This window comes from Muscardinus avellanarius (genome assembly GCF_963383645.1).
Source record: "Muscardinus avellanarius genome assembly, chromosome: 8".
In the NCBI taxonomy this organism is placed as follows: domain Eukaryota; kingdom Metazoa; phylum Chordata; class Mammalia; order Rodentia; family Gliridae; genus Muscardinus; species Muscardinus avellanarius.
In genome coordinates this window covers 30,353,486-30,366,759 of record NC_137794.1, presented here as the reverse complement: position 1 = coordinate 30,366,759, position 13,274 = coordinate 30,353,486, and the positions used below count along the sequence as shown (strand labels likewise).

At 37.2% G+C, this 13,274-nt stretch overlaps 1 protein-coding gene across 1 annotated transcript in view; it reads left to right on the top strand.

The window, feature by feature from the left end:
* COL12A1 (collagen type XII alpha 1 chain) overlaps window positions 1-13,274 on the top strand; it is a gene marked incomplete at both ends in the record, with an annotated part of 115,798 nt that overhangs the window by 15,198 nt on the left and 87,326 nt on the right. The window contains 5 exons of the mRNA XM_080700078.1: window positions 1,280-1,570; window positions 1,756-2,358; window positions 3,570-3,842; window positions 6,845-7,117; window positions 9,078-9,350. Of these exons, the coding sequence (XP_080556204.1) occupies window positions 1,280-1,570; window positions 1,756-2,358; window positions 3,570-3,842; window positions 6,845-7,117; window positions 9,078-9,350 (1,713 nt within the window). The remainder of the gene's footprint in view (window positions 1-1,279; window positions 1,571-1,755; window positions 2,359-3,569; window positions 3,843-6,844; window positions 7,118-9,077; window positions 9,351-13,274) is intronic.

Genomic DNA, 13,274 nt, shown 5'->3' with positions numbered 1-13,274 from the left:
AGATGTGAGGGTGGGCCAGGCTTCTGTGCTGGGGCTGCCTGAGCCCTCTGGTATTGGGAGCAGGGTTCCCAGTCACAGGTGTTCACAGGTGCTCACAGCACTCGCAGGTGTTCACACCACTCCTCAGGCCTTTTTCTTGTCCTGCGACATTGGTCTGAGACTTCTGTTCCCTCTGCTGCACATCTGTTGCTTTCCTCTTCCTCCTTATCACGTAACTGCTACTTTTATGCACTATCCCCGATTGCCTTTTTTAGGTGGTGACGTATAAATTTATGCCCATTTTTGTACCCACTTCTTGCAGGCTGATTTATAAAAAATTAGGGTTATATTTTTGGAAAGTTAATTCCATTGAGAAATCTAGAATTTTGGAGACTTGTCTGAAATGTCTTAAAGTACATTATGCTGACTTTTATTTATTATTATTATTATTAATAATTAATTTATTTATTTTGGTGGTACTGGGGTTCCTGGAAGCCCTTCTACCTCCGGACTACACTCCCAGACCTATTTTATACTTTTTTATTTTTGGAAACAGGGTCTCAAGCCAGTGCGGCTGGCTTCGAACCTGTGTGATCCTCCTTTCTCTGCCTCCCAAGCATGGGGATTACAAGCGTGCACCACCACGCCTGGCTCATGCTGACTTTTAAATGCATGACTATGTTCAACATCTTTTACGTGATTGATATTTACACATCAATATGTTTGCACAATGAGTCATTATTTCACCTTTGTTTGGTGGCTTAACTTTGAACATAGTTGAATTTTTTTCTTATACTATATTAAGAAATTAAAATTTTATAGAATTATAGGAACCTGTCTTTTAAGAATGAATAGATGCTTTTTTATCCTCAGCATCAAATATATCCATTTTTCTCTTATGATATTATTAAAAGAAAAAAAACTTCCTGTTGAATTGCATGAATTATTGATGCAAAAAATATTTCTTGCGTGCCTACTTTTGGAGCTGAGAATAAAGGTAATGGGTGAAATGTCAAAACCAGAGAAGACATTTTGGTTGCAGAGAAGAATTAGGTATCAAGTGTCTTATCATAAATTTCTTCCAGAGAGTTTTTTTTTACTTGAACTTTTCAGCAGCCTGACTAAAAGTCAGACACTAGTCACTACTGGTTTGTCATGTATAGGCGAGATTAGGGGAGAGCGGGTATCAGACAATATACGTTCATCATTCATTTGAAAAAGGAGAAAGTTCAAACTTAAAGGTCTAATTAATAGAGCTGTACTCAATGTTATTAACTGCTGTCTGTCTCTTCCTTTTTAGTTGTCGAGCCTCCTTCAAACTTGGTTGCCACAGAAGTCTCGTCTAAATATATTAAGCTAAGGTGGGATCCATCTCCTAGTCCAGTGACTGGCTATAAAGTCCTCCTCACACCAATGGCCACAGGGAGCCGACAGCACGCTCTGAGCGTGGGGCCTCAGACCACCATGCTCAATGTTCGAGACCTCTCCTCAGACACGGAATACCAGATCAGCGTTTCTGCCATGAAGGGACTGACATCCAGCGAAGCTGTCTCAATCATGGAGAAGACTCAACCAATGAAAGTCCAAGTGGGTGAGTTCATAGGACCCTCGCTGGGTGTGGAATTGTACAGGTTCATCTGCCAGCTTGCCCTGCTGGCTTGACTTCTTTTTTCAGACAAGATAGTGGCATTAGTTTTCTTTGAAAGAAGCATGCTTACTAAGAAGGCCAGCTATCTCTATTTTAATGATTAATCTGTTCTTTCTTCCTCTCTACAGAATGCTCCCGTGGTGTGGATATAAAAGCTGATATTGTGTTTTTGGTTGATGGTTCCTACAGCATCGGGATTGCAAACTTTGTGAAAGTTCGAGCTTTTTTGGAAGTCCTTGCAAAAAGTTTTGAGATTTCACCAAATAGGGTGCAGATAAGTCTTGTCCAGTACAGCAGAGATCCTCATACTGAGTTCACTTTGAAAGAATTTACCAAAGTTGAAGATATAATTAAAGCAATAAACACCTTCCCCTACAGAGGAGGCTCTACCAACACTGGCAAAGCAATGACTTATGTCAGAGAGAAAATATTTGTTCCTAACAAGGGCTCAAGAAGCAATGTCCCAAAGGTTATGATTCTTATCACTGATGGGAAATCATCAGATGCTTTCAGAGACCCTGCCATAAAACTAAGGAACTCAGATGTTGAAATCTTTGCGGTTGGTGTGAAGGATGCTGTTCGCTCAGAATTGGAAGCCATCGCTTCTCCTCCTGCTGAGACCCATGTATTCACGGTGGAAGATTTTGATGCTTTTCAGAGGATATCTTTTGAACTCACACAGTCTATCTGCCTTAGAATTGAGCAAGAACTGGCAGCTATAAAGAAAAAAGGTTAGTAGACTCTGTAGAGTGAAAGTTATTTCTTCATGATCAAAGATTTTGATTCTAAAATTGTGGATATCGTACTTCTTCAATTCTTTTTATAAACAAGAAAAGCAAATTTTCTATGTTTTTGAAAACTATTGAACTTTGTTTATTTAGCTCTGAGATAGTACTGTCTCCTGGTCTGGATCATTTTTTTGTTAGTGAAAAGCTGTTCATTCAGAAGAATTATATGATATTTTTGCTCCTAATATGTAAGCAGATCTAGGAAGCAGCTTAATCCCACATATTGGTCACAGCGAAATTAAACAACCATCTATTGAGAGTTTACTATATGCTACATGCTGAGCTAGGTCTTTTGAATTGACTGTGACTAGAATATAATCCTGGATCTTTGAATTATTTTTTTTGTCTTTACTTTGCTGGATCATATTTTTTGAATCACCCCTCACAATGGGAATTCCCTATCCTCCTTTTTCATTGATTTAGATTCTAGTTTTCAATGTTCAGTTAAAAGTGCCATCCCTTTTGTCAAGCCCTGTGACCCTCACTAGCACTTTCCCTCATTTGGCACCACTGTGTGCTTTGTTGTCATTGTTAATAATCATGTGCTCTCTTATCTCTCTAGTTAGAGTGTATGTTTCTTCAGGGTAGACAGTGGGCATTAAACATTGTCTCTTCCTATGAGTTAGGTTAATAAATGAAATTCCCACATAAGACCCCCAAAGCTCAGGAAATTAAATTATAATTAATAAATAGGATGATCCAGGTATGGTGGCACACGCTTTAGTTTAGTAAATGTCCTTTTGTTAGGAAAAATTTATTCATTTTAGTTTGAAGCATCTATCTCCAAAGGTAACATTCAAGTACCAGTAATGAATAGTGAAATTGTAATGGTTCTTTCTAGATCTGCTGCTGTTTAAGTACTGCACTCATGAGGAAGGCCATTCTACCACTGCTTGTCTTAAGAGTTCACAGTTCAGTTTTAATTAGGAATTTATGTGACATAACTTAGTCATATGGATGGTCAAGGCAAATGAGCAGGACTTCATTAAAGGACTGTATATGAGAGGCCTTTTCTCAACAGTCAACATGGAAGATTTACTCAGTACATTGGCTGCAGTGGTCAAATGAATATAAGCCAGTTCAGAAACATGTAGTCATTAGGTCCATTTTTGTTTTATAAATTTATAAATCTTAAACTGTTTTTTTTTTAATAGCGTATGTACCGCCAAAGGATCTTCATTTTTCTCAGGTAACTGCTAACAGTTTCAAAGCCAACTGGTCTCCTGCCGGAGAAAATGTCTTTTCCTATCACATCACATACAAGGAGGCTTCTGGGGATGACGAGGTGACCGTGGTTGAGCCAGCCTCCAGCTCCAGCGTGGTTCTCGACAACCTGAAGCCAGAGACCCTCTACTTGGTGAACGTGACTGCGGAGTACGAGGACGGCTTCAGCATTCCCTTGGCTGGAGAGGAGACCACCGGGGAAGGTGGGATGGCTTTCCACTGGGTTTTGCCGAAAGCTAGTCATTTATTGTAGAACGAAGTTACGGTTTGCAATAACCTCCTGCCCTATAGTCTTTGAAAGATTCAGCATATTTAGCATACAGCTATTCATAAGTATTACAAGATCGAGAAAAACCTTTTAAGTAAAAAGCTCTGTATATATTTTGATGAATTTGAGGTGAAGAGAGAGAATTGTTGATAATTGTGGAATTAACTTTTGAAATACTGCTCATCGAACTTTGTCCTATAGTTCATCAACATCAAGTTTTGAATACATCTGCAGTTGCCTTATTTTTCTATTAAAGTTGATGGCAGATATGTATTGCCACATTTTTTCTTTTCTTAAAAGTTGTAGTAAAACATGCATAACATAAAATTTATAGTTTTAGCTATCTGAGTGTACATTTCAATGGAATTAAGTATATTTGTCTTGTGTTATCATCATCATTAGCCATTTCTGGAGTATGCAAAACTGAAATGCTGCAGACATTAAACAAGAATTCCCCATTCCCTGATTTCCCCACTTCAGAAAACACCATTCTACTTTTTGTCTATGAAATTGTTTACTCTGAGAGAATCGAGGGTAGAATTATATAGTATTTGTTCTTTCGTGTCTGACTTATTTCACTTAGTACAATGTTCCTAAGGTTCATTCCCATTGTAGCATGTACCAGAATTTTTTCTTTTTAAGGCTGAATATTATTCCTTGTATGGATATACCATAGTTTGTTTATTCATCCACCAATGGATATCACATGCACATTTTTTTTTTTCAGATTGAACCCAGGGGCATTGTACCTCTGAGCTACACCGACAGCCCTACTTTTTAGTCTTTTTATTTTTTAAACAGGGTCTCACTGAGTTTCGAAGGACCTCGCTAAGTAGCTGAGGCTGTCTGAGAACCATGATCCTCTAGTCTCAGCCTTCCGAATGCTGGGATTACAAGTGAGTGCCACCATGCCAGGCACATACACACATTTTAACTATTCTGCTTTGATGAACATGGGTGTGCTAATTTACCAAAACTTGAAGAAGTATTTGTTTAGTTGTGTCTGCCATACCCGGCCTACTCCCAACTTGAACAGCTATGCTACCCGCATTTATTTTTGCTTTTATCCTTTTTAAATAGATGGAACAACTGTACTTTGTTTATAAATATATTGACACCACTTGCTTTAGGCCAGGGATAACTGTTTCCTCTCTCTTTACTGTTTATAGAATTAATTTTCTCAACTTTTTCATAAAAATAAGCCATAGGAAAAAAAAATTAAAAGTTGACCACAAGCCAGGCATGGTGTCCATATCTATAATTCCAATACTTAAAAGGCTGAGGCAAGAGTATTGCAGGCTTGAGGCCAGCTCTAGCAACTTAGTGAGACTTTATTTCAAAATAAAAAATAAAAAGAGCTGGGGTGAGACTTGGGGGTAGAATGCCCCTGAGTTCAATCTCCAGTACCAAAATAAATAATAATAAATAAATAAATACCCCCATCCAAATAAAGGATTTTGGAGTAAGGACCACAAAGTTCATGTAATCTCTTGTTTTTGGCCATTGGGCTATTACAATAGAATTTGGTATTACTTTTCTAGTTCTACTGTTTGTAGTAAAATTGGGGATTAAAACTTTCTTTAGTAAGGAAGTTTCTGATTCAATACTTTAAGTTAATTTTTTTTCTCCTGCTCTGTGTCAGATTCTATACTAAATATTTCCCACAGATTATTTCATTCAATCACTTCAGTAATCTAATAAATTTTATGTTTACTGCTGGACAATCTGTGGCTCAAAATTATATATCTGGTAAGTTTCAGAGCCAGGATCCAAGTCCATCAGTTTACCTGCTTCATTCGTTCTAATTTCTTTATTTTATTTTTTTATTGTTGCATTGTAGTCATACATCTTAATGGGATAAAATATGGTGGAGATATACATACAGACCTTACCCCATTAGCTTTTACATAATCCCCACCCCATGCCCTCCCCATACCTCCTTCCCATGCTTGGCTTAGTGATTGACTTTGATATGTTTGTTTAAGTATATCATATGCTTTAGAGAGTTTCCCTCTTCCCCCCTCCCATCACCTCATTTGCTCCACTATAGAATCTCCTTTTTCATCTAGAGTTCCTCCTGTCTTTGTTTGCCATATGGATTGAGTCATAGATATAAGTCAGCAGACTACCATTTTTCTTTCCTTGAGAAATAGACCCGCCTACCTTGCCACAACACATGCAGAGTGCTCTATTGATATGTTGAATTTTGAACTGAAGATCTCATTTGGGGGTACATACAGGCATGTCACACTATAGTTTCATTCTCAATGTGAAATGAGAACACCAAGACCTTGAGTTCACCTTTCCTGTTGTCCACATGGATGGTTTGCTCTTGAGACAAATAGGACATTTAAACATGTTTACTAAACACAAATCCAAATGATATTCTCATTTGGGCTTAATGAAAAGTTCATTGAAGACTGTGAGTCTATGAGTGTTATCCACATTGCAATTTAACTTCAGATTTAGATCTAACTAGGGCTCAATAAGTCCCTGTCAAGGGCTTGCTCCCTCACAAATATGCTCCAATTATCTCCAAGTTAAATGATTGTAGAGATAAAAAAAAAAGCTAGTTATGGAGCCAACATGGTGCACATACCTGTAATCTCAGTACTTGGGAGGCAGAGACAGGAGGATCACAGGTTTTAGGACAGGCTCAGCAACTTAGTGAGGCCCTCTGCAACTTGGTGAGACACTGTCTCAAATTAAAAAAAAATAGGGCTGGGGGTGTAGCTCAGAGGAAAATAGCTAGTTATGGGATTGTTTCAGAATCTACTTCATTCTGGCTAAATGAATGCAGTAACCAGGATATCTATCAAAAAAACTGCTCATGAATTTAGTTATAGAAATGTTATAATTTAGTGTTGCAAAGCTAGTTTGTGTATTTTAACATAAATTTAGCTTTTTTATAAGCATACATATGTCTTTTTATTTCAGTAAAAGGAGCACCTCGAAACCTGAAAGTGACAGATGAGACAACAGATAGTTTTAAAATCACTTGGACTCAGGCTCCAGGGAAAGTTTTAAGGTATCGAATTATGTATAAACCAGTTACTGGTGGAGAAAGCAAAGAAGTTACCACCCCAGCCAATCAGAGGAGGAGGACACTGGACCACCTGACTCCGGACACAAAATATGAAGTATCTGTAATTCCCGAGTATTTCTCAGGACCCGGCTCTCCACTGACTGGAAATGCAGCCACTGAAGAAGGTAGAGGAAATAAGCTGATCATAGGATAACAACTCAAATCTTAGACAAGAGGGGAGATTCTGGCATCTAGCCATATAACACAAGTCATGAAACTCTTTGACTTGATTTTCTGAGTATGTTAGGATATAGTTCTTTCAGATTAAAGTTTAGATGTTTTATTTATGGTTATCATTTATTTGTTTCACTAGAACTTGAATGCCATTATATGGTCTAAATATTCTTTCAAAAAACATTATTAAGCTAGGTATGGTGGTGCATGCCTATAATCCTAGTACTTGAGAGGCTGAGACAGGAGGATTGCAAGTTTGAGGCCATCCTCTGCAACTTAGTGAGATTCCTAACAATTTAGTGACACCCTGTTTCAAAATAAAAAATAAATATAGCTCAGAGATAAAATGTCCCTGGGTTTGATTCCTAGCACCCAGGCAAGAATAGCAACAATCTATTTCCTCAAACGTTATTAAATGCTTAAAAATTTTTTTAAATTTATTTTTATTTTTTTGGTGTGGTACTGGGATGGAACACAAGGGCTTTCTACCTCCAGGCTACTCTCCCATTGGAAACAGGTTCTCACGAAGTTGCTGAAAGCCTCACTAAGTCAGCCCCCCAATTTATATTAAAGTATTTATTAATAGCCGGGTGTGGTGGTGCATGCCTGTAATCCCAGCACTTGGGAGGCTGAGACAGGAGGATTGCTCAGGTGGTTATGCTTCTGGGATGAGTTCTGATATTCAAATTATAAGTGTTTAATAATAAGATAGTATAGAGAAAAATAGGGCATTCATAATTTTTATTTTATTTCCTATTGTTAAGGTTTCCAGCAGTAGTGCAAATCCTAAGGGAATATTAGTAATCACCAAAACTATTGAGCACCTATTTGGATCAGGTTCTGTGCAAGTCTTTTTGTATACTAGTTCATTTAACTTCTGCATAGATTGATGACATTGTTATTACTCTCATCCAGTTTTACAAGAAGCTGAGGCTAAGGGAAGTAAATAATAGCTCTGAGTCATGTAGCTAACAAGTTGTGAGTCTGAGTTTGTGGACTTTACTGCTCTGCCTCAGATACTCTCTAGGAAGATCCACTGCAGAGTGGTCACTGGCCCCTCTCCCAGCTGGACCACTCCCTCCTTCCCTGTGAGGTCCACATCATTAGCCTTTTCTGCCAGAGTCCTTTCTCTTTCCACCTCCTTTCTTCCTCCTTTCTTTTCCCTTTGGTAAGTCATTACTTCACTTTTTATTGGGGATCTGGAACTTTTTGTACTGGGCACTATAAAGAGTCTAGTAACCCTTCTTAATTCTGTTTTCTGGAGTAAAACTGGCTGGTTGCTACATGCCCAGTGGAGTTTTGGGTGCCTTGAGGTCCTTCAGAGATGATTTAGCCAATCTACCAGGAGAGTCATAGTTGTGAAGGGATGGGTAGCCACTTGGGAGTTGTACCCCAGGATTGGTCTCAGCCTATTTCTTCTCACTCCCTCCAACACATTATTATTTTTGTCCTATTACCATTATTTTATGGTTATTATCTTTTGATTTTCATAGCAGTACAATGATAAATTGTTTCTTTACTAAAGACTTCTTGCAAGAATTAAAAAATCTACACTAGAATACTGATCAACATGGGTGCATTTTATAGCTCTCTGTTCCACTTTTAGGGGACCTTTAAGGAAAGTATTTTACACAAAAGATTAAAGCATAAAATATTTTACACAAAAGATTTCAACTTATGTAAATGCAGCAGAGGAACTGGATGTCTTTTGGTTTCTTTCTGCTAATATATTGGGCCTGATTTAGAAATGCATAAATTTTGTTGGTTAGTCAATAGCCTAAATTGCTGTAGACTTACCCAGGATATAAATTTGTTATAATGCACAAACATATATAAAGTAACAAAGTATTTTTCAAGTGATTCTATTATATACTGCATTTTGATGTTATTATTGTCCTTTTTTAAATGAAGTTAGAGGGAATCCAAGAGACTTAAGAGTTTCTGATCCTACGACATCAACTATGAAATTATCATGGAGTGGAGCACCAGGAAAAGTCAAACAGTATCTCATCACCTACACCCCGGTGGCAGAAGGTGAGACTCAGGAGGTCACTGTGAGAGGAGATACCACGAATACCATGTTGAGGAGATTAAAGGAGGGGACACGATATGCCTTATCTGTGACTGCCTTGTATGCCTCCGGGGCAGGCGATGCCCTTTTTGGAGAAGGAACAACACTGGAAGGTAATTACTATTATTTTTTTTCAATTGAAGTTGCTGAGCTTATTTATGATTCAGCATTTAGGTAAACAAACTTTTTCAGATAATGAAATCTGAAAATCTGCAATCCTTTTTGTTGAAAGGATTGTTGATATTGAAGAAACAAACAACCATAGAATTGTCTATTATTCAGAGACAGAAATCACACAACTGAAAAAAATTAAACTTGTTTAGAAAGAAGTGTCTTAAGGGAGCTGAATACAAAAGAAATGTGTTTATAGGGCCACGGACTGGTTTAATGAAACTGCAGTGTTTGGGGGAAGAGACCTTGGGGAGTGTCAGTGGAGGAAGATCTGTGTTGCTAAATATCACACAGTTGGTTCTGCCTCTGAGGTCCAGATAGAGGCCATATCCTTACTTTTGGTCAAATCACCTCTTCATCACCATTTATGAAAGCACTCACAATCGCTTGAGAAATAGGAGAACCCGAGTTTTTGTTTTCTAAATGACTTTTAAGGTTCAATTCTGTGTTACCTGTTCAGAACTACTGCAAAACTTAGTAAGAACCATCAACAAGACTGGCCGTCTCCTTGGTTCTATAGATTATCAGATGCTTTTTATTTCTTTGGACCTTTTAAGATAGAGTGGCAGCTTAGGTTGAACTCAACACAACAGTGGTAAGGGAGAGAAAACACAAATTTAAGTTAACTGTAGGGGATTACAATGCAAAAAAAGCATTATCATTGCATGATTACAATGATATTGATTACTAGTACTATATGCTTCTTTATATCACCATAATTTGTTATTTATTGTTGTTTATTTTAAAATAAATTTGAAATATCTTTTGTAATGTAAAAATCACAGTGCTTTAAGTAAAATATCTATCAAACTTGATGAATCCAAGCACTGGGAGGATTGTAGATGTTATAATAGCCAGGGAAAATGCTATAATAAGCTTTTTTTTTTAAAATTGGATGTTTAAAGACATAGTCTAGAACTTAAAACAAATAAAAATTATTCTAATCAAAATAATAGTTATCCAAAATTTAATCCCAGCAATCCATTAGATCTGCTCAGTGATGAGGATTTAAATAAAAGACTAGGTAGGGAGTGGTGGCACATGCCTGTAATTCCAGTACTTGGGAGGCTGAGACAGAAGGATCACAGGTTCAAGTACAGCCTCAGCAACTTAGTAAGACTCTCAACAATCTAAGGAGACCCTGTTTCAAAAGAAAAAATAAAAAGGGCTGGGGTAGAGCTTGGAGGTAGAGTACCCAGGGTTCAATCCCCAGTACTGCAGGGGGAAAAATAAGCCAAATACCGGTGTGTTAGATACTGATAGCAAGAAGAGTCTGGTTGTAGTACTTTGCTGTGTGTCTTTGAAATAAACCCTTTACTCCATAAGCCTCAGTTTATCCATCTATAATAAATGGGATGATCATTCTTCTTCCTTCTTCCCAAGGGTTATTATGGATATGTGATGAGAAAATGTAAATGAAACTCTTTGGGATCTATAAAATACTCTATGTATCTAAAATTTATCAAGAAGATAAAATTTATCAATTTATTATCTTTTGGGCTGATATCTAAAAATATAGCATTAGTCAATATTTCAGAGACATTGACTGGCTCCACAAAAGCTTTGAAAATTAGAGTCAGAAATGGAAAATGCCTGAACTACAGAGACATAAACCTAACAAGAAAACCATGTGATCTTCATCTGGAGCAACAGTCAGAGTTTTGGAGAAGTTCATTTTTTTTTTTTTTTTGGTGACCTTTTGAAGTTTTTTAGAAATGCTTTTTACAAGTTTTCAGTTTACATTTTTCATAGGATTTTTAAATAGATAAACTTTTGAGCCTTTATCTTTTCACAGAATAAGTGTGGATTACTTACATTTGTGAAAAGTTCTCCTTTAAATTATTTCAGTACCTTGGAAATAATATGATTATTTTTCTTTTGGTTGTGCCTTTTAATTTTGTGATATTCATCTGTACTTTCTTGATTTTAAAATTATATTCATGCTGAGTCAAAATTTTATTTATTCTAAAAATCAGGGGATTTTTGCCAAGAATAATATATTAAAAACGTATAACAAAATTCACTTTTAAAATTTTACAGCCAACACATTTTATTGGGCTGTGATTTTTTTCTTTCTCTTTTATTTTTTGTGGTATTGGGGATTGAGCTCAGGGGCATTCTACCTCTGAGTTATACCCCCAGCCTGATTTTTAAGTAGCTGACATTGCCCATGAACTTGTGATCCTCCTGTCTCAGCCTTCCAAGTACTGGAATTACAAGAGTGCAAGACCACCTCTGGTAGACTGTGACTTTTCTAGGAAAGATGGAGAGTTAAATTGCTTTTGGAGTTCTGCACAAATGGTACAAAAATATAGCAACTCATATGCATGTTTGCATGTTTGTATACATATATGGATATATGTGCATTGTATCAGAAATCACTTCTAAGCACATCTAAAACACATCTAAGCACATCTCTAATACACATCAAGCAAAATAAAATTTAAAAACTATGGTTCCTCATTTCCTGAGAGAGGAAAGCTAGATGATATTCAAGTTTGATAAAAAATATAGCTAAATAAGTTAAATTATAATAATAAAAAATTATTTTCCATTTACACTAGACCTCTTTACTGCAGTAAGGATTACACAAAATCATGCCAGCCTGATTTTATTAACATAATTATCCTGTTGCATTAATGTGTGGTAAGCTTGACAAATATGTGAAGGCATGGTTGTGACTAAATTAAAATAATAGAAGATTTTTTTTGCTCCTGGTTATTCTATTTCATTTTATTGTATGAACTCAGCCAAATACACATACCATATACAGGAATAGGATCTGATGGTAAATGCAGGGAGTGGAAAGCCCAGAAGTGGAGCCAGACAACTGCTTTGAGGGCTGCTGTTTTTCTAATCTGTTTTTCTCCTGGGAGAAAGGGTGGTAAGAGCAGACTTTGAAGGAATGTCTCTTCTACCCAGAAGCATGGAGTCAACCAGTAAGGACTTTCTGTAGGCTGGACATTTTATAGATTGCCTCAAGTGCATTGTGGCTTTTGATTTAAAGAGCAAGAAGGTTTCTTTCTTTCTTTCTTTTTTTAATATTTAGTATAGTCTACCGCCATCCTTTACTTGAATCTGTTTCTTAGTAATTTTTTTTTTAAATGCAGCTGATGATCAGAAAATTCCCCTGTCTCTGGAAGACAGATTTATTAGCATTGGCACTGGGGAAAGTTCATGGCTGGCAGTCGTACTATGTGCAGGAGAATCACAAAGGCAGATTTATTACTATTTCAGATCCAAACTTCAGAGGAATCTGAGCACAAACCAATAGGTTTGATGTACATTGTTTTTTCCTCTTGTTGTTAAAGTAGATAAACTTAATGTAGTTACCGAAACACTGTACACATGTACATTTACTTTACATCTTCAGTAGTCACTGTTAGTACTTAAAGAAGGACCTGCCTCTGTTCACCTTTAAATAAATAATACTCAGCTTTATTCAGAGAAATACCACAAATGAATGACAGTATCAGTTTGGCATAATATGGACCGTTTTAAAAAAGAATTTTGAGTGTTGTCTTGCTGTAATCTCAGTACTTGGGAGGCTGAGACAGGAGGATCCCAGGTTCAAGGGAAGTGCCTGGTAACTTAGACCTTATTTCAAAATAAAAAGGGCTTGAGGTGTAGGTCAGTGACAGAGCTTCCTGGGTACCACAGAGAGATAGAGAGAGAGATAGAGATAGAGATAGAGAGAGCGAGAGAGCGAGAGAGAGCGAGAGAGCGAGAGAGCGAGAGAGCGAGAGAGCGAGAGAGAGAGAGAGAGCGAGAGAGCGAGAGAGCGAGCGAGAGAGCGAGAGAGCGAGAGAGCGAGAGAGCGAGAGAGCGAGAGAGAGCGAGAGAGCGAGAGAGCGAGAGAGAGCGAG